The sequence below is a fragment of the Misgurnus anguillicaudatus genome, chromosome 3 (assembly GCF_027580225.2).
Source record: "Misgurnus anguillicaudatus chromosome 3, ASM2758022v2, whole genome shotgun sequence".
Taxonomy (NCBI): Eukaryota; Metazoa; Chordata; class Actinopteri; order Cypriniformes; family Cobitidae; genus Misgurnus; species Misgurnus anguillicaudatus.
In genome coordinates, this window is record NC_073339.2 from 16,765,517 (window position 1) to 16,792,813 (window position 27,297).

General features: G+C 39.9%; 2 protein-coding genes across 5 annotated transcripts in view; both read right to left on the reverse strand.

Annotated features, from left to right (window-relative positions):
• Positions 1–5,564, reverse strand: part of LOC129444304 (uncharacterized) — a 75,087-nt gene extending 69,523 nt beyond the window's left edge. For 2 of the 4 annotated variants that reach the window (XM_055204909.2, XM_055204908.2), the window contains exons 1-6: positions 5,331–5,564; positions 4,139–5,016; positions 3,936–4,018; positions 1,608–2,121; positions 605–695; positions 352–518 (exon numbers count right to left, since the gene is read on the reverse strand). In XM_055204909.2, coding sequence (XP_055060884.2) covers positions 382–518; positions 605–695; positions 1,608–2,121; positions 3,936–4,018; positions 4,139–4,921 — 1,608 coding nt within the window. In that variant the 5' untranslated portion in view covers positions 4,922–5,016; positions 5,331–5,564 and the 3' untranslated portion in view covers positions 352–381. Of the gene's footprint in view, positions 1–35; positions 519–604; positions 696–1,607; positions 2,122–3,935; positions 4,019–4,138; positions 5,017–5,330 lie in introns of those variants that run through there. The other 2 variants (XM_073862444.1, XM_055204910.2) reach the window with 2 other exon arrangements.
• A 281-nt stretch (positions 5,565–5,845) lies between these two features.
• LOC129444309 (uncharacterized) overlaps positions 5,846–27,297 on the reverse strand; it is a 47,757-nt gene continuing 26,305 nt past the window's right edge. The window contains exon 2 of the mRNA XM_055204918.2: positions 5,846–9,396. Coding sequence (XP_055060893.2) covers positions 8,537–9,396 — 860 coding nt within the window. The 3' untranslated portion in view covers positions 5,846–8,536. The remainder of the gene's footprint in view (positions 9,397–27,297) is intronic.

A 27,297-nucleotide genomic window follows, 5' to 3' on the forward strand; every position in this document is an offset into this window, starting at 1 on the left:
TAAAAACATTTCTTCAAATCATACTTTAAAATCATAATAAAGACTTTTACTATTGCAATAAAAATGACTGTGCCAGTTCATTTTTTGTCTGATTGTATTACTGTATTGAAGATACTATGTCACTTTTTCCAGCAATGTTAGTTTAATATATAACAACAGTTATTACACTTCAACTTCCTTTATCTTTTCAAATCAACCTCAACTCAACTTCAAATGCAAACATCTTTTTAGACTGTAAATCTGAATAAATCCTTTAAATTTTAATGAATCAGCTTTGTATTAATCTACGACGGAAGTGGAAAAAGCATGAAAACGGAAAAATCACAGAGAATTAAACGAATGATTGTAGACCTGAAAACACTGCAGAGTAGTAGTAGCTGGTCAGCACTTAGCTGGGCATGGATTTGAAAGCAGAGGAGAAGACATGGATATGGGCATATAGTCAATAGATGAGGAATCACTGATGGATTCTTTCAGGTACACGGAGGGAATCTTATAGAACTTGAAGTCCGGCTTTACTGTGAGAGACAAGGAGAAAATCAAACATGTTTGAGAACTGCTTTATATACAATATTTGTTCTCATGTAGACTGTGCTTATCTTACATTTTCTGTGTTTCTTGGGAGGCCGGTGGGGTCTCTTTTTGCTTAAACGGATTCGACTCTTGAGGGCAGAGTTGTCCAGCAATCCGGATGACTTGACATAAGAGAATTTTATCTTTGATCAAATTTCTTACAATTATGTATGCCTTACATTGCATTATACTTACAGGGTATCCATTTTACTAACACCTTTTATGATATAAAGTAAAAGATAACTCTTTTGGAAAAAAAACTGCATAGTTAAGGTTTGTCCAAAGCATGCATGCAAATGATTTAAAATTTTATAGGGCGGTTTTCCGGATAGGGTTTAAGTTGATTTCAGGACTAAGCCTTAGTTATTTAAGTAGTTTTTACAAACAAACCTTACAAAAAACAACACTGGTGTGCATCTTGAGACAAAACAATGGTACTGATATATGTTCAAATGTTTTGAAATTCAAGCAGCCAAACGTGCATTTTAGTCTGGGACTAGGATAAGCCCTGTCTGGGAAACAGACCCTAAGAGATTGAATTCACCCTGCTGGTGACCTTTAACGTGATGACCTTTAACGTGACCTAACCAGGTTTCTTAATTAACTTAACCAGCTAGATTTCTTTGGTCAGCATGTAATAGGAAATAAGAAAACCATGATGGTTGACCAGTTGGACAAAGCTGGTCCACCTGGATCAACCATCATAAACCAGTCAGGACCAATAGGAGACTTTATGTTAAGCTGGTATATGCTATTTTTAACAGGGCGATAATACTACTACTACTACTACTACTACTACTACTACTACTACTACTACTACTACTACTACTACTACTAATAATAATAATAATAATAATAATAATAATAATAATAATAATAATACATTTGCATGTTAATAGGCACCACCCTCCTGTGACCCTGCGAGGACAAGTGGGCGAGGAGGCTTGCGTGGATTATCTAATAAATGCAACAATTGCATGTGTTCACGAACATAATTAGCAATGTAAAAAATTCTTATTCTTAAATAGTCTTACCTGAACAGCTGAAAAGTCAAAAGAAACATCCTCTGACTTCCTTTTCATCAACAGAAAGTCATGTTTAGGAATCACGTACTTGCCCCTACAGTCAAAGACATCACCAGACTGGAATATCCCACATACCACCTGTTGTTTTGCAGGATTTATTAGGAGAGCTTTAGGAATCGCAATGATGTCTCCATCTGACTCTACTTCTTTAGCATAGATGTTATTGTTGACTTTTGTTACACTGTCAAGTTCGCTAATGGTCTCCTCGGTATTATTAATGTGTTGTTTCTTGTCTAACCGATTGTCCTCTGGTTGGTTCTGTTTTGTTGTCGGCTGGGAAACATGGATCTGGGCATATTCTTCTGGACGGTTCATATTATCTACCACTGCTTTATCGCCAGAGTCTTGGTCCGTTTGACTGGTTTTGCTGGGCAGGAAAGGCAACCACTCTTCGCCCGTGAATATTTCATCCATTAAGTTGATTGGTTCAAAGTCAAGTTTGAAGTCCTTCAGGGTAAATGTTCTTTAGCAAAAGACCAAACATATTTAATTAATTTTAAACAGTTTTGACATCAAGCGAGCTGTTACAGTAAAATTCAATTCTGTGTGCAGGCGTACCGCTAGATTTTTTTGTGCATGCACCTACAGTAAAATGTAGTATGTAGCCCAGGAGATGCATTGCATTTTGTCTAAGTACACGTATGAGTCAAATAATCTATTCTTTGCAAGACCGTGTGTGTTCGACTGTGCGCGTATGTTTACATACATGCAAAAAATCTAGACTATACTGACTATAATGACCAAGGCTGCTCTTTTAAAAATAAGCGTTCTTGTATCAGAAAAATTTATTATTAATAACAAAGCTCTTTGTTATTTGGGGATAAGTAAATAAGTATTATACACTTGTAATAAATTGTACACTTGATACAGTTGATTGTAATAAACTGTGGCCTTATCTGTGCAATTTTTAGGAGTAACCTGTTGCAGCATGACACTACATGCGTGTTTATTTTTAACCAGCACTGTCACATGTTTAAAAGGAATGTGACAGAACTAGAAATAAGACGAGTGTAAGGCTGCAAAAATGAAATGAATTTGTTAAACTATCAGATGGGGTGCAGGACTTTTTGATTTAAGTCATTCTGTGGTTAGCATTACTGTAAAGGAACTCTTATACATTATACTGTCAGTCAATGATTTCAAAAATTTGAGGCACATCTATATATGACGCATGTTGTTTAAAATGGCTTTTCCGAAAACCTATTCCATATGGAACCCATAGCAAATGGCCTTCTGGGATAAGCTACAAATGAAGAGTTTGGTTTCAAAATGCAATAAATCCATTTTGACTAACTTCGGTAAAAAACTGTTTTTTTATAGCAAGAAAGTGACAAGATGAAAACCACTATTTTCTGTTACAAACTCTTACTTAGCATCTTTAGGTTATAAGAACATAAAAATTTAAATCCATAATTTGATTTTCAAAGATTTATTATAAAACTGTTTTTTTTTTCTTCGCAAAATGCAATAAATCCATGAGAAGTTATTTTTCAAAATGCTATAAATCTATTGAATCAATATATAAATTTGCATTAATCTTTGCCATGTTATATTCATTTAGCTGACTAGTGGTATACACTGATAAAAAAACATTAATGGCATTAATCAAAACACTACTTTGTCATATTAAGAACACTGTCATTGCTGCTGTCATCCTTTGGACGTCGTCGCTGAACTTTTTTGACATGCCATCAGAAGTATTATTTTGTTTTTGTTTGTTTGTTGATCATGAAGTACAAAGTAGATCATGAAAACTAGGATTGTGTGTGTTTTCAAACGCGTCACCATTGTTGTTTACAATGCGTTGAATGGTGCGCTTTGATTGGTTAAGCGGATTTATTGCAATCTGTAGAATGTTGTTTGAAAAAAAGGAGAAAAGGTGACAGATATCGGATTTTGCATAAAATAAAGATTTTTTTATATTGAGCAGCTATACAGATTTTGGCTGTAACTAATTTTTTATGGCGTTTATTGTGTTTTGGAACCAAACTCTTCAATTATTACATCTACATTCTAGAAAGGGCTGGGTTATTTTTAACCCATGCTGGGTACATATTGGACAGAACACACATATGGGTATAAACTGACCCAATGCTGGGTTGTTTTAACCCAACTGCTGGGTTACGGTTTTATGTAACCCATGGTTGGATAACAACAACAACCCAACATTGGGTCATTTTTAACCCAACATGTGTTCTGTCCAAGTCCCAGTATGGGTTAAAAATAACCCAGTCATTTTAAAAGTGTAAATAAAATGTAAATTATAGCATATCTCACCTTTCTAAGCGAACATATCTTCCCTTTTTGGGGGGCAGTGATGGTGGACTCGATGCTTCAAGCTCTACCTCCATAGAATTCACCTGTATGTCAAAAATAAAGCAAAGGACAAATTAAGATATCTAACGTTCATATATAAATGTAACAGTCATCATAATTTAGATGTAAAAGACCAGAAATAAAGATCACATAAATAAACATACAGACTCAATCTCTTCTTCCACATAGTCTTGTCTATTCTTACTATCGTTATGCTCCCGACTGCGATTTTCCTTGAGCATTTCCATAAGTTTCAGAGTAAGGGTCTTCAATTTACTTTTCATTCCCATTCCTTTACTTCTCATTCCATTCTCATTGTCCAATTCTCCAAAGCTTTCTTCGTTTCCCGAATCCTTCCAGCCTTTCTGGGGACTCGCATTGCCCGTAAAGTTTTTCGTTGCAAATTCTGAAATAGTTGGGGCTGAGAGAGGTCTTTGCTCCTTGGGCTTGCGTACAACTGGATCAGAAACTGACCTTGCTGTCCTGTTGTTAGCATTATCATATATTTGATCAGTTGACTGCATGGCTGCACCATCACCCCACAACAGTTTGGGTTGATTATCACAACCTTCATTTTTTAACTCTGTTTGTGAAAAATCATGTCTTTCTGAAGACGTTGAAAGGTGAAATGGGGAGGCATGTGATTGCCGAGCAGGACTCTCCATCTGACAGTATAATGCAGCTCCAATCTCTGTAGGTTCCTCAGTGCCAAGCATTTTATCATCCTCGCTTGTTTTAATGGACATAGTGATAGGAGAAAGCAAGGTTTTCCTTTCCCATTTAGGAAAATTTAAAACAGCTTCATTACCTTCATCTGTTTCTAAAGTCTTGGTTGGTGGTTCCCCAACAGCATTAGCTCTTACATCAGAGTCTTCATTTTGTCCTTTGCATGTTATTTCTTCTTCTATCTCCAGAGAAGAATGGTAAGATAAATATTGTCTGGTCATGTTTGTGTCCACTTGTGATTCACTATTATGTGTTTCTGGACTCTCATTTGTTTTCGGTTTTATCAAGACTGCATATCTCTTGGCTTTTCATTATTCTGCATTAAAATGAAAATATGAATTAATTTCTCTTTTAAATTTCTTAACATTTTCCATTCTAGAGTTACATTACATTACGTTTAGGCATATGCAAATGCATTGCAAGGTATACATTTTATCAGTATGTGTAAATCTAGGACCTTTTGTGCTGTTAATGCAATGCTACACCGACAGTGTGCAGTTCACAAAGACACAAAAAAGTCCGTTTGCATTCATGTTTAAAATTATAAACCTATCTGTGTATCTTTCTTTAATATTTGTACAAAATAATCTTTTGAAATCGTATTTCTACCAGTGGTATCTTACTACATACCTCAGATGCTTGTCTCTCCATAGCCATTTATTTTCATCCTTCCATTGCCGAGCGAAACATTTTGTCGATCCTTTACTATAAAGTCATGTAATGTCCTCGTCTGTGTGTGTCAAACGTTATAGCGTTTACCAAAAACCCAGCAATCTGTGTGACACACCTTGTTTATTTACCCTCCTTTCTCTCTTCCTTCTCTCCCTGCTTTGTTTTTCTGTCGATCATTTCCTTACAGTCAATGTTTCACTTTCTGGAATGCCAAAACCAGTTTTAAAATGTGATCATAGCTATCATATTTCCTCAAGACCCTATGAGATTATGTAAATTTAATAATGTTGTGTATTTGTGCATTATATGTGGTCCATTAATGTAAACCATTAATTTATTGATTTTGATTTAATTGTAATAAGACTTATAAGGTGTAATAAGGTGTGTATTAAATGTGACTACTTCCTCATTTTCCCATTTCATCGAGAACAATTCAAATACAATATGCACACAACTTTATCATACATACAGTCTTAATGTTGTGATCTTATTTTTATTCTCATATTTATGAGGCTTTTACTTGAGAGACAAATGTTACATCATTTTAAATGTCTGGAAATTATGTGTTTTATGATGGGGACAAGACAGGAAGAAGTTAGCACTTTGGGCAGACAAACCTGACACACAAGATTGATATAATGAATTCTGGTGCGTACATTTCATCGTTGACCTGCATTTTACATACTTGATTTATATCTGTGTTTAGATATGCTTCTATGGTAACACACACACGTACACAAACAGATACTTGCACATCTACATACCCATACAATTTAAAATAAACAATGGCTATTTTGGCTATGAGTTTGCACAAACATGTAATCAGATATGAAAAAACCCAGGTTATTTTTATTCTTGTCACAGCTTTTATTCATGTTTCACACTTAAAATTTTAAAGTGGGGTTATCAAATCCTCGCACTGTAGTACCAAATGTGTGCAGTGTCGAACAAAGCAGGGTTAAAGAATGTTAAGCCCTATTTGGAGATATATTTTTACTGGGGTAGATAATAACCAGACGTCTTTAATATTAACGACTAATTCACACAGGATTTGAATTCTTACCGGATGTCTCCATTTAGGGAATGACATTAGAGTCTACTATATGAAGTGAACAAAAATGAGCAATTTCGGACACTGACGTAAATACCATCCGTCTGAGACTACAGTCGCTGAAATTTGTCATATACACAACCCTTTACTGAGAAACCTTGTATTATAGGAAATAGTGTTGAGGATGCACAGCCTATGCCGAGTCAAGACCGAGTTTTTGAAGGGCCGAGACCAAGTTGAGACAGAGTCCGTTAGTTTTCAAATACAGTTGAGTTTGAGTCAAGACCGAGTCTTTGAGGAAGCAAGTCTGAGTCGAGACCGAGTCCTTTAGGAGTCAAAACCAAGTCGAGACCAAGACCATAAAAACATGTCAGTTTTCATATTCATCAGAGGTGTATAATACTTAAGTATTTTAGTTACATTTTCCAAGCATCTGTGCTTTATCAGTGTTTCTCTTGGGAAAAAATGTACTTTTCTTTACTAAAAAATTTTCACTACATTCTAAAGCATAAAATCATACTGTGTATTCATCATATACTGCATATTAAAATTGATTTAATGCCTAATTACATAAAAATTGTGTACTTTTACTTTCTTGAGTAAAGGTACGAAAAAAATTTTTACTTAAGTAAAAGTACAAAAAATTACTAGATGTTTAATGTACTTAAATATTAAATATAAACCAAAAACTTGAAATTATGAATTGTAGTGGAGTAAAAATTATGATAATATGTTTTGGAATGTTTGTTTTCCAAAGAAAAACACTACGCACAACGTAATCAATGTAATTCAAAGCTATCACACTTAATTATCTTTGCACTTGATTGCATCAAGTTAGCATCGCGCTCAAAAATAACCAGAGTTTCAATATTTTTCCTACCTAAAACTTGACTCCTCTGTAGTTACACCGTGCCCCAAGACCAACAGCAAATTTTGCGATTTTAAAGTAATTTAAAGGAGGCGCAATTATATTACGCAGTGCCCGAAAATAGTCCCCTGCTATTGAAAGTTACCAAGGGGACAATTTTCAGGCACTGCGTAATATCATTGCGCCTTCTGCAGCCATTGTACCGCAAAGTCCTTGATTATTACGCCAAAATAAGAGTATAGTTCCTAGCCATATTAGCCTAGAAAATTGCAACTTTTAATTTTCTGTCGGTCTTAGTACACGATGCAACTACAGAAGAGTCAAGCCCCAAATAAAAAAACATCGAAACTCTTTGGTTATTTTTGGACCGCGATGCTAATGGTTTAATCAGATTCAATGGATTGTGCTAAGCTATGCTAAAAGTGGTAGCACCGGACACGGAGATTTGCTGAATCAATTCCAAAACGGTAAAAATCAATTGTTTTAGGGGAGCTGGAAAATTAGCATATTTTCAAAAAAAGTGGAGTGTCCCTTTCAGTCGGTGAATGTTGAATGTTTTCGTATTTGTAAGTAGGTTGAATAAAAATATTGGCTTCATGACTACATGTAAATTTTCTTTATTTCAATTTCATGTTCAAGTGCTTTGGAACAATGAAATATTGTGAAAAGCACTATTTAAATAAAATTGACTTGACTTAAAGGGGACATTTCACAAGACTTTTTTTAAGATGTCAATAAATCTTTAGTGTCCCCAGAGTACGTATGTGAAGTTTTAGCTCAAAATATAAAAAAATTATCTATTTTTTCACATGCTTGCAAAGAATGGTTTACCAAAGCTAAGTTACTGGGTTGATCTTTTTCACATTTTCTAGGTTGATAGAAGCACTGGGGACACAATTATAGCACTTATATATGGAAAAAGTCAGATTTTCATGATATGTCCCCTTTAATCATTTCAATGGTGTGTTTACATGCATTGTCAAAACAGTTTAGCGCCACCATCTAAGCCTTTTGAGTTATAGCAGCGGCTCTGCGAATGTGAAGTAATGCTCAGATCTCATTGATGGACCCAGGGCGAAAGAAGGGAAATTCGACACAGTGGTCAAAAACACCTTTTTTTAGGCCGCGAATATCCAAGGTCAATGTAAAGTAATTTATAGAAATAAATTATTTTTGTTCTAGCATGTTATCCTATCGAACGTTCGCACCAAATATACACAGTCATTGTGTAAAGAGTTTAAGGCACTATGATGATTTCAGTGTAGTTTGTTCTTCAGTGTGTTTCTTCTGATGATTCTGAAAACTTCCCGAATAAGTGAATCTCTCTCCACAGATCGAGCATTGGTAAGGTTTCTCTCCAGTGTGAATTCTCTGATGAACTTTGAAATGGGATAAAATTGTGAATCTTCTTCCACAGTAAGAGCAGTGGTAAGGTTTCTCTCCAGTATGAAGTCTCTGATGAACTTTTAAGTGACTTGACTGAGTAAACGCCTTGTCACACTGAGAGCATTTGTAAAGTCTTTCTCCTGTATGAGTTTTCTGGTGTGACACTAAATGTTCGTGTTGATTAAAACTCCTCCCACAAACGCTACAGTGATAAGGTTTTTCTCCCGTGTGAACTCTCAGATGAACACTAACAGAACTTGAATAAGTGAAGCTCTTTCCACAGTGAGAACAGTGGTAAGGTTTCTCTCCAGTATGAAGTCTCTCGTGGATTTTTAAGTGACCCGACTGAGTAAACGTCTTATCGCACTGAGAGCATTTGTAAGGTCTGTCACCTGTGTGAATTCTCTGGTGATTCACTAAATGGTCACGTCGCCCAAAACTCCTCCAACAAACATTACAGTCGTAAGGTTTTTCTCCGGTATGAACTCTCTGATGAATTTTAAAAGTACTTGAATTAGTGAAGCTATTTCCACATTGGGCGCAGTGGTAAGGTTTCTCTCCAATATGGTTTATCTGATGGGCTTTTAAGTTGGTGGAGAGTTTTTGTTCTGCGTGTTTTCCCTCATGTCTCTGTGTGACGCAGGAAAGAGTTTGTGCTGTCAGTTGGTCGTTTGATGTCGAAGACGTTATTTCTTCATCACAACATTCACTCTTTACATCTGAAAGAAACATGATACAATTAAATTCTCTGTTCAGTTTTTATTAACACAAAGAATGATAAATTGAGATTCTGGATGTTTTTCTATATTCACACAGAGACAAAAGACTGTCAGTCCTGTTATTAAACCGTCATTGTACATCAAATTATGGAAACAATATGAAGAGTTTCGTTGCAAAACGAGATAAATCCATTTTTTAACATTTTTCTCAAAACATGTTTATTATTATGTAATCATGTTATTATTTTGTTTTATGGTGCTTCTTAGCTGTATTTTTTAAGTTATGAAGGTTTAAATCAAAATAAACCAACTGCAGTTGCATTGAAATTAATTGGAATGTACAACCAAAAAATGAGATTTCTGAAGTCTGAACAATTAAAAAACCGGTGGTTATCTCGTTTTGCAACGAAACTCTTCATATATTTAAACAAATCATAATTTTTGTTAATATTTTATCAAATAAAAGCGAACATAACTAGTGCCCAAAGATAAAATATTTAATGCAATGCATGAATATTTACTATTTATGTGACCCTGTCTGTAAAAACCAGGCTTAAATCTCTGAATTAAATCAAACTTCAGTATATATGTGTTTGACTTTATGCAGTGCCGCAAGAACTGACAGGCAGCAGATGATGGCAAAGTACCGTGTAAGGGGCTGATCACACCAAACGCGTTTATGGCAGTTTTTGCAGGCGCCTTTTTTTGAATGATTTTCTATGGGCAGTGAGCGTTACATGCTCTGTTTATGCTCGCCGAACGGCTTGCACTTTTTGCCACCTGCCGGCCAACGCTTTCTGAAGGAGCGCTCAGAGCGGAAAAGCACCCAACATCATTCGCGTTTTTCCATTGTCCAATCAGGGGAGTCCAATGAGGGGAGAGGCGGGCCTACCGTCGTGGTGACGGAAGTTTACAGTTGCTTGGAACAACCGGACTGCACTCACTCTCTCCTGTGCACCTCTTACCCTCGAATAAAGTCAAAGCAAGCGTCCTCTTTTTAAAGTTTCTGTTAATATGACAGTTAACAGCAAAAGAGTGCTCACGCTTTAATATTTGATTGACAGGACAGCTGCCTCCGTGGTTGCCTAGCAATATAAAAAGCAAGGCCAAACTGCTCTTTTTTTTAAAGTGACCAAAAAAGGCAGTGTGGCGCACCTTGCGTTTCCAAGCATTTTAAACGTGGCTAAAAACGGCACCTTTTTCTGCCGAATGTTAGCTCTTTTTAGCTGAGCGCTTTTAGCGCTTTAGCAATGATACTTCTGCTTTGTTTATCAGGCAAATTACCTGTTCACCCTTCTACCATCATGAAAGAGGTACAGAAGCATCATCAGCAGAACATCATGCTTCAGAGATAGCACCTATCCCCAGGCCTTACGCTATTTAAACATAGTCTGAAGCTAGAACATTTCACATGGCCCGGTCGGACTGTTTTTCTCACCACCACTCACCTTTACCTTCCTTAATCTTAATTCATATGCTTTATGGGTATCTGCATCAAGCACTTTATGGACTTAATGTGTAATATATGTTGTTCATGTCTGTGTATTTCATGTTATTGGAAGGGGGGATATATGTGTGGGATGTGTTGTACTGTCAGTGTATTGTTGTTAATGTGAGCATACCAAGATAAATTCCTCTCAACTGTATTGTTGAAATGGCTAAATAAATCTTTGACCTTTGACCTTGACCAGTCGTTGAACAATGCGCCGGTTGGTTGTTGTGATGTTTATCCCGTCCCTCCTCCCCTGTGATTGGACGGCGGGGTAAGAACTGACATAGCCGAGCTGAGCTTTTCACCCAAAGTTGAATATTTTTTTTAGTTTTTCGGTGCTCAGTGTGGAAAATCGCAGAGCGCCAGCTTTCAGCACAGAAAAAAATGCCAGCTGCTGGCTTTTTGAAAAACGCAGCACTTCCATTGGAAACAATTGAAAATTGGCACGGCGTAAAGGCTTTGGTGTGCACGCCCCCTTAGGTTTCTCGGTCGCTCACGAGGTACATTGACGTCATCCACCTGTCACTTCTTGCAACGCTGCATGAAGTCGAACAAGCCATATGATTTTAATCCTTTACACGTACTCAGTCAATATTAAAAATATGTGAAAATTTTACCTTGTTGTTTTTTACATTATGGAGGTTTATTTTATGTAGAAAACGGTAAATCACAAAAAAATACTTTAAAGGTATTTAAAATTAAAGCTGCAAGCAGCGATGGAAGGGCCCTCGCACGCATGTGCACCGCTACCCTATGGCATTAGTAAAGCAGTGAACCAGGGGGATATGAATTAAAGTGGGTAAATACAGGTGGATATTCAAAGGGAAACTGATGTGCCACACCGCCTGTGTGCAGCAGGTGGTGCTATGACTGAAGCTGAATATTGGCATTGAAATGTGTTCAGGCCAAGAACCTTATCAAACATGTGAAGTCTGGGGCAGATCGAACAATGTATGTCTGAATTACAACAGCTTCCTGTTTCATGGCGAAACATCACACTTTGCCAGGCCGCCACGGACACGCCCTTCAACGAAAAGTCAAGATATTCACAATTTATCACCGCAGAGGGCTTTACATCAATCTAACCAAATATGATGATGATTTGATTAAATCTCTAAGAGCAGTAAATCATAGCGTAAAACATGGTATTTCCTGCTACCTCTAGATGGCGCTATGACTGAAGCTGAATATTGGCATTGAAATGTGTTCAGGCCAAGACCCTAATCAAACATGTGAAGCGTGGGGCAGATTGGACATTGTATACCTGAGTTAGAGCCACTTCCTGTTTCATGGCGAAAACGCAGAAATTTGGCAGCCCGCCACGGACACACCCTCCAACGAAAAGTCAAGATCTCTGCAATTTAGCATCGCAAAGGCCTTTAGATAAGACCGACCAAATATGACGATGATCGGATTAAATCTGTAGGAGGAGTTTCTTGCAGTATGAAGCCTGGAAATGACCAAATTTGCACAAAAATCAAGGCAAAAATTCAAAATGGCTGACTTCCTGTGGGGTTTAGAGCTTCGCTCCAAGAGACTTTTTTGTAGGTCTTGGGGTGATAGATGATCCTACCAAATTTCGTATCTGTACATTTTTCGTAGCGGGGGGGCTGTTCGCTTGAAATTTTGCAGGTGGCGCTATCGAGCCATTTCTACACGCCCACTTCTGGCGCCTATGCCACATGTAAATTTTCGCCACTTCTGACATGTGTGCAACGTTTTATGACTTTTTGGGCTTGTTTAGCCTGTCAAAAATGCGATTCATTTACCGATACTTTGCAAGGCCGCCACGGACACGCCCTTTAATGAAAAGTCAAGGTCGTTGCTTTTTATCATCACACAAGGTCTTGAGATTACACTGGTGAAATATGATGTTGATATGGTTAAATATCTAAGAGCAGTAAATCACAGCGTAAAACATGGTATTTCCTGCTGCCTCTAGGTGGCGCTATGAGTGTTACTGAATTATGCCATGTTGATGTGTTCAGGCCTGGACCCTTATCAAATGTGTGAAGTCAGGGGCAGATCGGACATTGTATTCCTGAGTTATAACAACTTCCTGTTTCATGGCGAAACATCACACTTTGCCAGGCCGCCACGGACACGCCCTTCAACGAAAAGTCAAGATCTTCGCAATTTATCAAGGAAAAGGGCTTAACATCAGTCAGACCAAATATGATGATGATTTGATTAAATCTCTAAGAGCAGTAAATCAGAGCATAAAACATGGTATTTCCTCCTACCTCTAGGTGGCGCTATGAGTGAAGTTGAATATTGGCATTGAAATGTGTTCAGGCCAAGACCCTTATCAAACGTATGAAGCGTGGGGCAGATTGGACATTGAATGCCTGAGTTAGAACCACTTCCTGTTTCATGGCGAAAATGCCGAAATTTGTCAGGCCGCCACGGACACACCCTCCGACGAAAAGTCAAGATCTCCGCAATTTAACATCGCAAAGGCCTTTAGATGAGATTGACCAAATATGACGATGATCGGATTAAATCTGTAGGAGGAGTTCGTTAAAGTATGAAGGCTGGAAATGACCAAATTTGCACAAAAATCAAGGCAAAAATTCAAAATGGCGGACTTCCTGTTGGGTTTAGAGCTTCACTCCAAGAGACTTTTTTGTAGGTCTTGGGGTGATAGATGATCCTACCAAATTTCGTATCTGTACGTTTTTCGTAGCGGGGGGGCTGTTCTCTTGAAATTTTGCAGGTGGCGCTATCGAGCCATTTCTACACGCCCACTTCTGGTGCCTATGCCACATGTAAATTTTCGCCACTCCTGACATGTGTGCAAAATTTCATGAGTTTTCGAGCATGTTTCGCCCCTCAAAAATGCGATTCACTTTGGAGAAGAAGAAGAATAAATAATAATTAAAGCTGCAAGCAGCGATGGAAGGGCCCTCGCACGGATGTGCACCGCCACCCTATGGCATTAGTTAAGCAGTGAACCAGGGGGATATGAATTAAAGTGGGTAAATATAGGTTGATATTCAAAGGACAAAAAATGTGCCACACCACCTGTGTGCAGCAGGTGGCGCTATAACTGTACCTGATTATTGTTATATTGACGTGTTCAGGCCGGGACCCTTATCAAACGTGTGAAGTCTGGAGCAGATTGGATAATGTATGCCTGAATTACAATAGCTTCCTGTTTCATGTCAAAACATCACATTTTGCCAGGCCGCCACGGACACGCCCTTCAACGAAAAGTCAAGATCTTCGCAATTTATCATCGCAAAGGGCTTAAGATCAGTCTGACCAGATATGATAATGATTTGATTAAATCTCTGAGAACAGTAAATCACAGTGTAAAACAAGGCATTTCCTGCTACCTCTAGGTGGCGCTATGACTGAAGCTGAATATTGGCATTTAAATGTGTTCAGGTCAAGACTCTTATCAAACATGTGAAGTGTGGGGCAGATTGGACATTGTATGACTGAGTTATAACAACTTCCTGTTTCATGGCAAAAACGCTGAACTTTGTCAGGCCGCCACGGACACACCCTCCAACGAAAAGTCAAAAGCTCCGCAATATAACATCACAAAGGCCTTTAGATGAGATTGACCAAATATGATGACGGTCTGATAAAATCTCTAGGAGGAGTTCGCAGACATCCCAACCTGCAAAAAGTCATTTCAGGGAGGTATCCCGAAGCCCCCCCACCCCTCAAAAAAATAAATAAATAAAAGAGGACAAGGATATGACATTTCAAGATATAAAAGCATAATATTAATTTCTAGAGGCCTATGCAATTATTGGTAACACTTTACTAGGTCTCATTTGTTAACATTAGTTAATGTATTAACTAACATGAACTAACCATGAGCAGTACATTTGTTACTGTATTTGCTAATCTTTGTTAACGTTAGTTAATAAAAATACAGCTGTTCATGGTTTGTTCGTGTTAGTTCACAGTGCATTAACTAATGTTAACAAGATTTGAATAATGTATTAGTAAATGTATAAATTAACATTAACAAAGATAAAAAATGCTTTAAGTGCAGTTCATTATTAGTATATGTTAACTAATGTAGTAAAAACTAATGTTAGCTAATAAACCTTATTGTAAAGTGTTACCCAATTATTTGTTAATTATATTATGTAGATCACTTTTACTATTTATATAAGCTGCTTATAATATTTATATAAACTGTTTTATTTATATTCTATTGCAGCTTTAAACAGGTCTAAGTAGTTTGTTGTTTTCATGTAGCCTTGGCAACTAGTAGCCAGCCTGAAAAATATGCACATGATATTAAACTTGTTGAACTCACCTCCGTTCGGGAGAAGAGATAAAAGCCCGCCCACACTGACAATTGATTGGTTGATTTACCGGAGCAGGCCAATCAGGATGCTCTCTGTCTTACATGCGCTTAATGAGGCACACTAGCACACACACGCAAGGTCTCCCCCTCCCTCTCTGCCGTGCGCGTGCTACTCTTTCTTGCTCGCTCTATAGATTCCGGGAGATTTTAACTAATGTGCGGGGATCAGGGAGCCGCTATCATTATGCGGGAGACTCCCGGAACTTCCGGGAGACTTTGAATGTCTGAGTTCGTTAAAGTACAAAGCCTGGAAATGACAAAATTTGCACAGAAATCACAGCAAAAATTCAAAATGGCAGACTTTCTGTGGGGTTTAGAGCTTCGCTCCAAGAGACTTTTTTGTAGGTCTTGGGGTGATAGATGACCCTACCAAATTTAGTATCTGTAGGTTTTTCGTAGCGGCGGGGCTGTTCTCTTGAAATTTTGCAGGTGGCGCTATCGAGCCATTTCTACATGCCCACTTCTGGCGCCTATGCCACATGTACATTTTCGCCACTTCTGACGTGTGTGCAATGTTTTATGACTTTTTGAGCTTGTTTAGGCTGTCAAAAATGCGATTAATTTAGCGATACTTTGCGATGCCGCCACGGACACGCCCTTTAATGAAAAGTCAAGGTCGTTGCTTTTTATCATCACACAAGGTCTTGAGATTACACTGGTGAAATATAATGTTAATATGGTTAAATATCTAAGAGCAGTAAGTCACAGCGTAAAACATGGTATTTCCGGCTGCCTCTAGGTGGCGCTATAAGTGTTACTGAGTTATGCCATGTTGATGTGTTCAGGCCTGGACCCTTATCAAACGTGTGAAGTCAGGGGCAGATCGGACAATGTATGCCTGAATTACATCAGCTTCCTGTTTCATGGCGAAACATCACATTTTGCCAGGTTGCCACGGACACGCCCTCCAACGAAAAGTCAAAAGCTCCGCAATTTAGCATCGCAAAGGTCTTTAGATGAGACTGACCAAATATGATGATGATCAGATTAAATCTCTAGGAGGAGTTCGTTAAAGTACGACGCTTCGAAATGTCAAAAAATGACAGAGATAATTCAAAATGGCCGACTTCCTGTGGGGTTTAGAGCTTAGCTCCAAGAGACTTTTTTGAAGGTCTTGGGGTGATAGATGACCCTACCAAATTTCGTATCTGTAAGTTTTTCGTAGTGGGGGGGGCTGTTCTCTTGAAATTTTGCAGGTGGCGCTATCGAGCCATTTTTACACGCCCACTTCTGCCGCCTATACTACATGTAAATTTTCGCCACTTCTGACGCGTGTGCAAATTTTCATGAGTTTTCGGGTATGTTTATGCCCTCAAAAATGCGATCCATTTCGGAGAAGAAGAAGAAGAAGAAGAAGAAGAAGAAGAAAAATAATAATAAACGGAGCAAAAACAATAGGGCTTTGCACCCACGGTGCAGGCCATTCTGGCCTGCTCCTCGGTGCTCGGGCCCTAATTAAAACTGCAAGCAGTGATGGAAGGGCCCTCGCACGCATGTGCACCGCCACTCTATGGCCTTAGTAAAGCAATAAACCAGGGGGATTGAAATTTCAGTGGGTAAATATAGGTGGATATTCAAAGGAACTTTGAAGTGCCACAGCTCTTTTTGTGCAGCAGGTGGCGCTATGCTTGTAATTGATCGTTGTAACATTGATGTGTTGAGGCCAGGACCCTTGTCAAACGTATGATGTCTGTGACAGGTCGGACATTGCATGCCTGAGTTACAACAGCTTTCTCATGGCGAAACATCAAACTTTGACAGGCCACCATCGACACACCCCTTTAACGAAATGTCAAGATCCTCACAATTTATCATTGTGAAGTCCCTAAGTTCAGACTGACCAAATATGATGATGATCTGAATACATTTAGATGAGCAGTAAATCACAGTGTTAAACATGTCATTTTCTGCTTCCAGCATGTGGCGCTATAACTTTTACTGAATATTGCCATGTTGATGTGTTCAGGACAGGACAATTATCAAACTTGTGAAGCGTGGGTCAGATTGGACATTTTAAATCCGAGTTAGAACAACTTCCTGTTTCTTTGAGAAACACAGAAATTTGGCAAGCTGCCACGGACACACCCTCCATTGAAATGTCAAGATCTCCGCAATTTAGCATTGCAAAGCCCTTTAAATGACACACACAAAATATGATGATTATCTGATTAAATTTATAGGAGGAGTTTGTTAAAATACGAAGGCAAGAAATGGCAAAATTTGCACTCAAATTACAGAGAAAATTCAAAATGTCTGACTTCCTGTGGGGTTTACAGCTTTGCTCCAAGAGACTTTTTTGTAGGTCTTGGGGTGATACATGATCCTACCGCATTTCGTATCTGTACGATTAACGTAGTGGGGGGGCTGCTCTATTGAATTTTTGTAGGTGGCGCTATAGAGCCATTTTAACACCCCAAGTTCTGAAGCCTATATCACATGAAAATATTTGCCACCTTTGACATGTGTGCAACGTTTCATGACTTTTTGAGCTTATTTAGGCTGTCAAAAATGTGATTCATTTAGCAATACTTTGCGAGGCCGCAACGGACACGCCCTTTAATGAAAAGTCAAGGTCGTTGCTTTTTATCATCACACAAGGTCTTGAGATTAGACTGATGAAATATGATGTTGATATGGTTAAATCTCTAAGAGCAGCAAGTCACAGCATTAAACATGGCATTTCCTGCTGCCTCTAGGTGGCGCTATGACTGTTACTAAATTAAGCCATGTTGATGTGTTCAGGCCAGGACTCTTATCAAACGTGTGAAGTCGGGGGCAGATCGGACAATGTATGCCTGAATTACAACAGCTTCCTGTTTCATGTTGAAACATCACACTTTGACAGGCCGCCACGGACACGCCCTTCAACGAAAAGTCAAGATCTTCCCAATTTATCATCGCAAAGGGCTTAAGAACAGTCTGACCAGATATGATGATGATTTGATTAAATCTCTAAGAGCAGTAAATCCCAGCGTAAAACATGGTATTTTCTACTACCTCTAGGTGGCGCTATGACTGAAGCTGAATATTGGCATTGAAATGTGTTCAGGCCAAGACCCTTATCAAACATGTGAAGCGTGGGGCAGATTGGACATTGTATGCCTGAGTTAGAACAACTTCCTGTTTCATGGCGAAAACGCTGAAATTTGTCAGGCTGCCACGGACACACCCTCCAATGAAAAGTCAAAAGCTCCGCAATTTAACATCGCAAAGGCCTTTAGATGATACTGACCAAATATGATGAGCATCGAATTATATCTCTGGGAGGAGTTCGTTAAAGTACGACGCTTGGAAATGTCAAAAAATGACAGAGAAAATTAAAAATGGCTGACTTCCTGTGGGGTTTAGAGCTTAGTTCCAAGAGACTTTTTTGTAGGTCTTGGGGTGATAGATGATCCTACTAAATTTCGTATCTATATGTTTTTCGTAGCGGGGGGGCTGTTCTCTTGAAATTTTGCAGGTGGCGCTATCGAGCCATTTCTACACGCCCACTTCTGACGCCTATACCACATGTAAATTTTCACCACTTCTGACGCGTGTGCAAAATTTCATGAGTTTTCGGGCATGTTTAGGCCTTCAAAAATGCGATTCATTTCAGAAAATAATAATAATAATAAACGAAGCAAAAACAATAGGGCTTTGCACCCACGGTGCAGGCCATTCTGGCCTGCTCCTCGGTGCTCGGGCCCTAATAATAATTAAAGCTGCAAGCAGCGATGGAAGGGCCCTCGCACGCATGTGCACCGCCACCCTATGGCATTAGTAAAGCAGTGAACCAGGGGGATATGAATTAAAGTGGGTAAATACAGGTGGATATTCAAAGGGAAACTGATGTGCCACACCGCCTGTGTGCAGCAGGTGGTGCTATGACTGAAGCTGAATATTGGCATTGAAATGTGTTCAGGCCAAGAACCTTATCAAACATGTGAAGTCTGGGGCAGATCGAACAATGTATGTCTGAATTACAACAGCTTCCTGTTTCATGGCGAAACATCACACTTTGCCAGGCCGCCACGGACACGCCCTTCAACGAAAAGTCAAGATATTCACAATTTATCACCGCAGAGGGCTTTACATCAATCTAACCAAATATGATGATGATTTGATTAAATCTCTAAGAGCAGTAAATCATAGCGTAAAACATGGTATTTCCTGCTACCTCTAGGTGGCGCTATGACTGAAGCTGAATATTGGCATTGAAATGTGTTCAGGCCAAGACCCTAATCAAACATGTGAAGCGTGGGGCAGATTGGACATTGTATACCTGAGTCAGAGCCACTTCCTGTTTCATGGCGAAAACACCGAAATTTGGCAGCCCGCCACGGACACACCCTCCAACGAAAAGTCAAGATCTCCGCAATTTAGCATCGCAAAGGCCTTTAGATAAGACTGACCAAACATGACGATGCTCGGATTAAATCTGTAGGAGGAGTTTGTTGCAGTATGAAGCCTGGAAATGACCAAATTTGCACAAAAATCAAGGCAAAAATTCAAAATGGCCGACTTCCTGTGGGGTTTAGAGCTTCGCTCCAAGAGACTTTTTTGTAGGTCTTGGGGTGATAGATGATCCTACCAAATTTCGTATCTGTACATTTTTCGTAGCGGGGGGGCTGTTCGCTTGAAATTTTGCAGGTGGCGCTATCGAGCCATTTCTACACGCCCACTTCTGGCGCCTATGCCACATGTAAATTTTCGCCACTTCTGACATGTGTGCAACGTTTTATGATTTTTTGGGCTTGTTTAGCCTGTCAAAAATGCGATTCATTTACCGATACTTTGCGAGGCCGCCACGGACACGCCCTTTAATGAAAAGTCAAGGTCGTTGCTTTTTATCATCACACAAGGTCTTGAGATTACACTGGTGAAATATGATGTTGATATGGTTAAATATCTAAGAGCAGTAAATCACAGCGTAAAACATGGTATTTTCTGCTGCCTCTAGGTGGCGCTATGAGTGTTACTGAATTATGCCATGTTGATGTGTTCAGGCCTGGACCCTTATCAAACGTGTGAAGTCAGGGGCAGATCGGACATTGTATGCCTGAGTTATAACAACTTCCTGTTTCATGGCGAAACATCACACTTTGCCAGGCCGCCACGGACACGCCCCTCAACGAAAAGTCAAGATCTTCGCAATTTATCAAGGAAAAGGGCTTAACATCAGTCAGACCAAATATGATGATGATTTGATTAAATCTCTAAGAGCAGTAAATCAGAGCATAAAACATGGTATTTCCTCCTACCTCTAGGTGGCGCTATGAGTGAAGTTGAATATTGGCATTGAAATGTGTTCAGGCCAAGACCCTTATCAAACGTATGAAGCGTGGGGCAGATTGGACATTGTATGCCTGAGTTAGAGCCACTTCCTGTTTCATGACGAAAATGCCGAAATTTGTCAGGCCGCCACGGACACACCCTCTGACGAAAAGTCAAGATCTCCGCAATTTAACATCGGAAAGGCCTTTAGATGAGATTGACCAAATATGACGATGATCGGATTAAATCTGTAGGAGGAGTTCGTTAAAGTATGAAGGCTGGAAATGACCAAATTTGCACAAAAATCAAGGCAAAAATTCAAAATGGCGGACTTCCTGTTGGGTTTAGAGCTTCGCTCCAAGAGACTTTTTTGTAGGTCTTGGGGTGATAGATGATCCTACCAAATTTCGTATCTGTACGTTTTTCGTAGTGGGGGGGCTGTTCTCTTGAAATTTTGCAGGTGGCGCTATCGAGCCATTTGTACACGCCCACGTCTGGCGCCTATGCCACATGTAAATTTTCGCCACTCCTGACATGTGTGCAAAATTTCATGAGTTTTCGAGCATGTTTCGCCCCTCAAAAATGCGATTCACTTTGGAGAAGAAGAAGAATAAATAATAATTAAAGCTGCAAGCAGCGATGGAAGGGCCCTCGCACGCATGTGCACCGCTACCCTATGGCATTAGTAAAGCAGTGAACCAGGGGGATATGAATTAAAGTGGGTAAATATAGGTGGATATTCAAAGGAAAATGTGCAGCAGGTGGCGCTATGACTGTACATGATTATTATTATATTGACGTGTTCAGGCCGGGACCCTTAACACACGTGTGAAGTCTCGAGCAGATCGAACAATGTATGTCTGAATTACAACAGCTTTCTGTTTCATGGCGAAACATCACACTTTGCCAGGCCGCCACGGACACGCCCTTCAACGAAAAGTCAAGATCTTCTGAATATATCATATTAAAGTCCTTAAGATCAGTATTACCAAAAATGATGATGATTTGATTAAATATCTAAGAGCAGTAAATCACAGCGTAAAACATGGTATTTCCTGCTACCTCTAGGTGGCGCTATGACTAAAGCTGAATATTGGCCTTGAAATGTGTTCAGGCCAAGACCCTAATCAAACATGTGAAGCGTGGGGCAGATTGGACATTGTATACCCGAGTTAGAGCCACTTCCTGTTTCATGGGGAAAATGCCGAAATTTGTCAGGCCGCCACGGACACACCCTCTGACGAAAAGTCAAGATCTCCGCAATTTAGCATCGCAAAGGCCTTTAGATAAGACCGACCAAATATGACGATGATCGGATTAAATCTGTAGGAGGAGTTTGTTGAAGTATGAAGCCTGGAAATGACCAAATTTGCACAAAAATCAAGGCAAAAATTCAAAATGGCCGACTTCCTGTGGGGTTTAGAGCTTCGCTCCAAGAGACTTTTTTGTAGGTCTTGGGGTGCTAGATGATCCTACCAAATTTCGTATCTGTACATTTTTCGTAGCGGGGGGGCTGTTCGCTTGAAAGTTTGCAGGTGGCGCTATCGAGCCATTTCTACACGCCCACTTCTGGCGCCTATGCCACATGTAAATTTTCGCCACTTCTGACATGTGTGCAACGTTTTATGACTTTTTGGGCTTGTTTAGCCTGTCAAAAATGCGATTCATTTACCGATACTTTGCGAGGCCGCCACTGCCACGCCCTTTAATGAAAAGTCAAGGTCGTTGCTTTTTATCATCACACAAGGTCTTGAGATTACACTGGTGAAATATGATGTTGATATGGTTAAATATCTAAGAGCAGTAAATCACAGTGTAAAACATGGTATTTCCTGCTGCCTCTAGGTGGCGCTATGAGTGTTACTGAATTATGCCATGTTGATGTGTTCAGGCCTGGACCCTTATCAAACGTGTGAAGTCAGGGGCAGATCGGACATTGTATGCCTGAGTTATAACAACTTCCTGTTTCATGGCGAAACATCACACTTTGCCAGGCCGCCACGGACACGCCCTTCAACGAAAAGTCAAGATCTTCGCAATTTATCAAGGAAAAGGGCTTAACATCAGTCAGACCAAATATGATGATGATTTGATTAAATATCTAAGAGCAGTAAATCAGAGCATAAAACATGGTATTTCCTCCTACCTCTAGGTGGCGCTATGAGTGAAGTTGAATATTGGCATTGAAATGTGTTCAGGCCAAGACCCTTATCAAACGTATGAAGCGTGGGGCAGATTGGACATTGTATGCCTGAGTTAGAGCCACTTCCTGTTTCATGGCGAAAATGCTGAAATTTGTCAGGCCGCCACGGACACACCCTCTGACGAAAAGTCAAGATCTCCGCAATTTAACATCGCAAAGGCCTTTAGATGAGATTGACCAAATATGACGATGATCCGATTAAATCTGTAGGAGGAGTTCGTTAAAGTATGAAGCCTGGAAATGACCAAATTTGCACAAAAATCAAGGCAAAAATTCAAAATGGCGGACTTCCTGTTGGGTTTAGAGCTTCGCTCCAAGAGACTTTTTTGTAGGTCTTGGGGTGATAGATGATCCTACCAAATTTCGTATCTGTACGTTTTTCGTAGTGCCGGGGGCTGTTCTCTTGAAATTTTGCAGGTGGCGCTATCGAGCCATTTCTACACGCCCACTTCTGGCGCCTATGCCACATGTAAATTTTCGCCACTCCTGACATGTGTGCAAAATTTCATGAGTTTTCGAGCATGTTTCGCCCCTCAAAAATGCAATTCACTTTGGAGAAGAAGAAGAATAAATAATAATAATAATAATAATAAACGGAGCAAAAACAATAGGGTCCTCACACTTGTGTGCTCGGGCCCTAATTAAAGCTGCAAGCAGCGATGGAAGGGCCCTCGCACGCATGTGCACCGCTACCCTATGGCATTAGTAATGCAGTGAACCAGGGGGATATGAATTAAAGTGGGTAAATATAGGTGGATATTCTAAGAAAAATTGATGTGCCACACCGCCTGTGTGCAGCAGGTGGCGCTATGACGGTACCTGATTATTGTTATATTGACTTGTTCAGGCCGGGACCCTTATCAAACGTGTGAAGTCTGAAGCAGATCAAACAATGTATGCCTAAATTACAACAGCTTCCTGTTTCATGGTGAAACATCACACTTTGCCAGGCTGCCACGGACACGCCCTTCAACGAAAAGTCAAGATCTTCGCAGTTTATCATCACAAAGGGCTTAAGATCAGTCTGACCAAATATGATGATGATTTTATTAAATCTCTAAGAGCAGTAAATCACAGCGTAAAACATGGCATTTCCTGCTACCTCTAGGTGGCGCTATGACTGAAGCTGAATATTTGCATTGAAATGTGTTCAGGCCAAGACTCTTATCAAACGTGTGAAGTGTGTGGCAGATTGAACATTGTATGCCTTAGTTATAACAACTTCCTCTTTCATGGCGAAAACGCTGAAATTTGTCAGGCCGCCACGGACACGCCCTCCAACGAAAAGTCAAAAGCTCCACAATTTAACATCGCAAAGGCCTTTAGATGATACTGACCAAATATGATGATGATCGGATTAAATCTCTAGGAGGAGTTCGTTAAAGTACGAAGCCTGGAAATGACAAAATTTGCACAGAAATCACAGCGAAGTCTTGAGGTGTTAGATGATCCTACCAAATTTTGTATCTGCATGCTTTTTGTAGTGGGGGGCTGTTGTTTTGAAATATTGCAGGTGGCGCTATCGAGCCATTTCTACACGCCCACTTCTGGCGCCTATGCCACATGTAAATTTTCGCCACTTCTGACATGTGTGCAACGTTTTATGACTTTTTAAGCTTGTTTAGCCTGTCAAAAATGCGATTCATTTACCGATACTTTGCGAGGCCGCCACGGACACGCCCTTTAATGAAAAGTCAAGGTCATTGCTTTTTATCATCACACAAGGTCTTGAGATTACACTGGTGAAATATGATGTTGATATGGTTAAATATCTAAGAGCAGTAAGTCACAGTGTAAAACATGGTATTTCCTACTGCCTCTAGGTGGCGCTATGAGTGTTACTGAATTATGCCATGTTGATGTGTTCAGGCCAAGACCCTTATGAAACGTGTGAAGTCAGGGGCAGATCGGACAATGTATGCCTGAATTACATCAGCTTCCTGTTTCATGGCGAAACATCACACTTTGCCAGGTCGCCACGGACACGCCCTCCAATGAAAAGTCAAAAGCTCCGCAATTTAGCATTGCAAAGGGCTTAAGATGATACTGACCAAATATGATGATGATCGGATTAAATCTCTAGGAGGAGTTCGTTAAAGTACGACGCTTGGAAATGTCAAAAAATGACAGAGAAAATTCAAAATGGCCGACTTCCTCTGGGGTTTAGAGCTTCGCTCCAAGAGACTTTTTTGTAGGTCTTGGAGTAATAGATGATCCCACTAAATTTCGTATCTGTACATTTTTCGTAGTGGTGGGGCTGTTCTCTTGAAATTTTGCAGGTGGCGCTATCGAGCCATTTTTACACGCCCACTTCTGATGCCTATACTACATGTAAATTTTCGCCACTTCTGACGCGTGTGCAAATTTTCATGAGTTTTCGGGTATGTTTAGGCCCTCAAAAATGTGATCCATTTCGGAGAAGAAGAAGAAGAAGAAGAAAAATAATAATAAACGGAGCAAAAACAATAGGGCTTTGCACCCACGGTGCAGGCCATTCTGGCCTGCTCCTCGGTGCTCGGGCCCTAATTAAAGCTGCAAGCAGCGATGGAAGGGCCCTCGCACGCATGTGCACCGCTACCCTGTGGCATTAGTAAAGCAGTGAACCAGGGGGGTATGAATTAAAGTGGGTAAATATAGGTGGATATTCAAAGAAAAATGTATGTGCCACACCGCCTGTGTGCAGCAGGTGGCGCTATGACGGTACCTGATTATTGTTATATTGACGTGTTCAGGCCGGGACCCTTATCAAACGTGTGAAGTCTGGAGCAGATCAAACAATGTATGCCTGAATTACAACAGCTTCCTGTTTCATGGTGAAACATCACACTTTGCCAGGCTGCCACGGACACGCCCTTCAACGAAAAGTCAAGATCTTTGCTATTTATCATCGCAAAGGGCTTAAGATCAGTCTGACCAGATATGATGATGATTTTATTAAATCTCTAAGAGCAGTAAATGACAGTGTAAAACATGGCACTTCCTGCTACCTCTAGGTGGCGCTATGACTGAAGCTGAATATTGGCATTGAAATGTGTTCAGGCCAAGACTCGCATCAAATGTGTGAAGTGTGTGGCAGATTGGACATTGTATGCCTTAGTTATAACAACTTCCTGTTTCATGGCGAAAACGCTGAACTTTGTCAGGCCGCCACGGACACACCCTCCAACAAAAAGTCAAAAGCTCCGCAATTTAACATCGCAAAGGCCTTTAGATGAGATTGACCAAATATGATGACGATCTGATAAAATCTCTAGGAGGAGTTCGTTAAAGTACGAAGGCTGGAAATGACAAAATTTGCACAGAAATCACAGTGAAAAATCAAAATGGCCGACTTCCTGTGGGGTTTAGAGCTTCGCTCCAAGAGACTTTTTTGTAGGTCTTGGGGCGATACATCATCCTACCAAATTTCGTATCGGTATGTTTTTCGTAGTGGGGGGGCTGTTCTTTTGAAATTTTGCAGGTGGCACTATTGAGCCATTTCTACACGCCCACTTCTGGCGCCTATGCCAAATGTAAATTTTCGCCACTTCTGACGTGTGTGCAAAATTTCATGAGTTTTCGAGTATGTTTAGGCCCTCAAAAATGCGATTCACTTTGGAGAAGAAACGGAATAATAATAATAAATATAGCTGCAAGCAGCAATGGCGGGCCCTCGCACGTTTTTTTACCGCTACACGGTGCGTCCGAGAAAACGATGCACGGCGGGCAAGGGCATCAAGTGGGTAAAATATCAGTGGGCTATTTAATGTTGTTTCTGAGGCATTTGGGGACTGTAGGTAAAAGAAACCCCACATTTTAGACAAACAGGGGCACTAGTGAGCCACTTAAGAGACACGCCTGTGTGTGACCTTTTTGTCAACACTTAACAGCCGAAAACTCTGATGTGTGTGCCAAATTTAAACTTAAACTAAGCACGCCAAGAGCCTTAAATATGCCTGAAATTAAAGTAAAGTTTGACGCGTTGCCATGGGAACAGCGTTCGAGATGTCAAAAATTCCTTCGCAATTTATCATCTACAATGTCTCGGCATCATGTCGACCACTTCTGGTGTCAATCGCATGAATCCCATACGAGGAGTATTTAAAGGTTCACAGCATGTAACTGTCAGCCTTAAATATGTGTAAAAATGAAAGTAAAGTTTGATGCATTGCCATGGGAACAGCGTTTGAGATATCAAAAATCCCTTCGCAATTTATCATCTACAATGTCTCGGTATCATGTTGACCACTTCTCGTGTCAATCCCATGAAAATCCTAGAAGGAGTATTTAAAAGTTAACTGTATGCAACTGAAAGGCTTAAATATGCCTTTAAAATGAAAGTAAAGTTTGACGCGTTGCCATGGGAACAGCGTTTGAGATATCAAAAATCCCTTCGCAATTTATCATCTACGATGTCTCGGCATCATGGTGACCACTTTTGGTGTCAATCGCATGAATATTCTAGAAGGAGTATTTAAAAGAACATTGCATGCAACTGTCAAAAAAATCCACCTTTGTGACTGACACACTTCCTGGCGCCTGGTGGTGGCGCTATACCCGAGACTCACAATAGGCACATCGATGCGATCGGAAGCTTCAGAAGAACAAACACCCCGTGTGTCATCACAATTAGACATT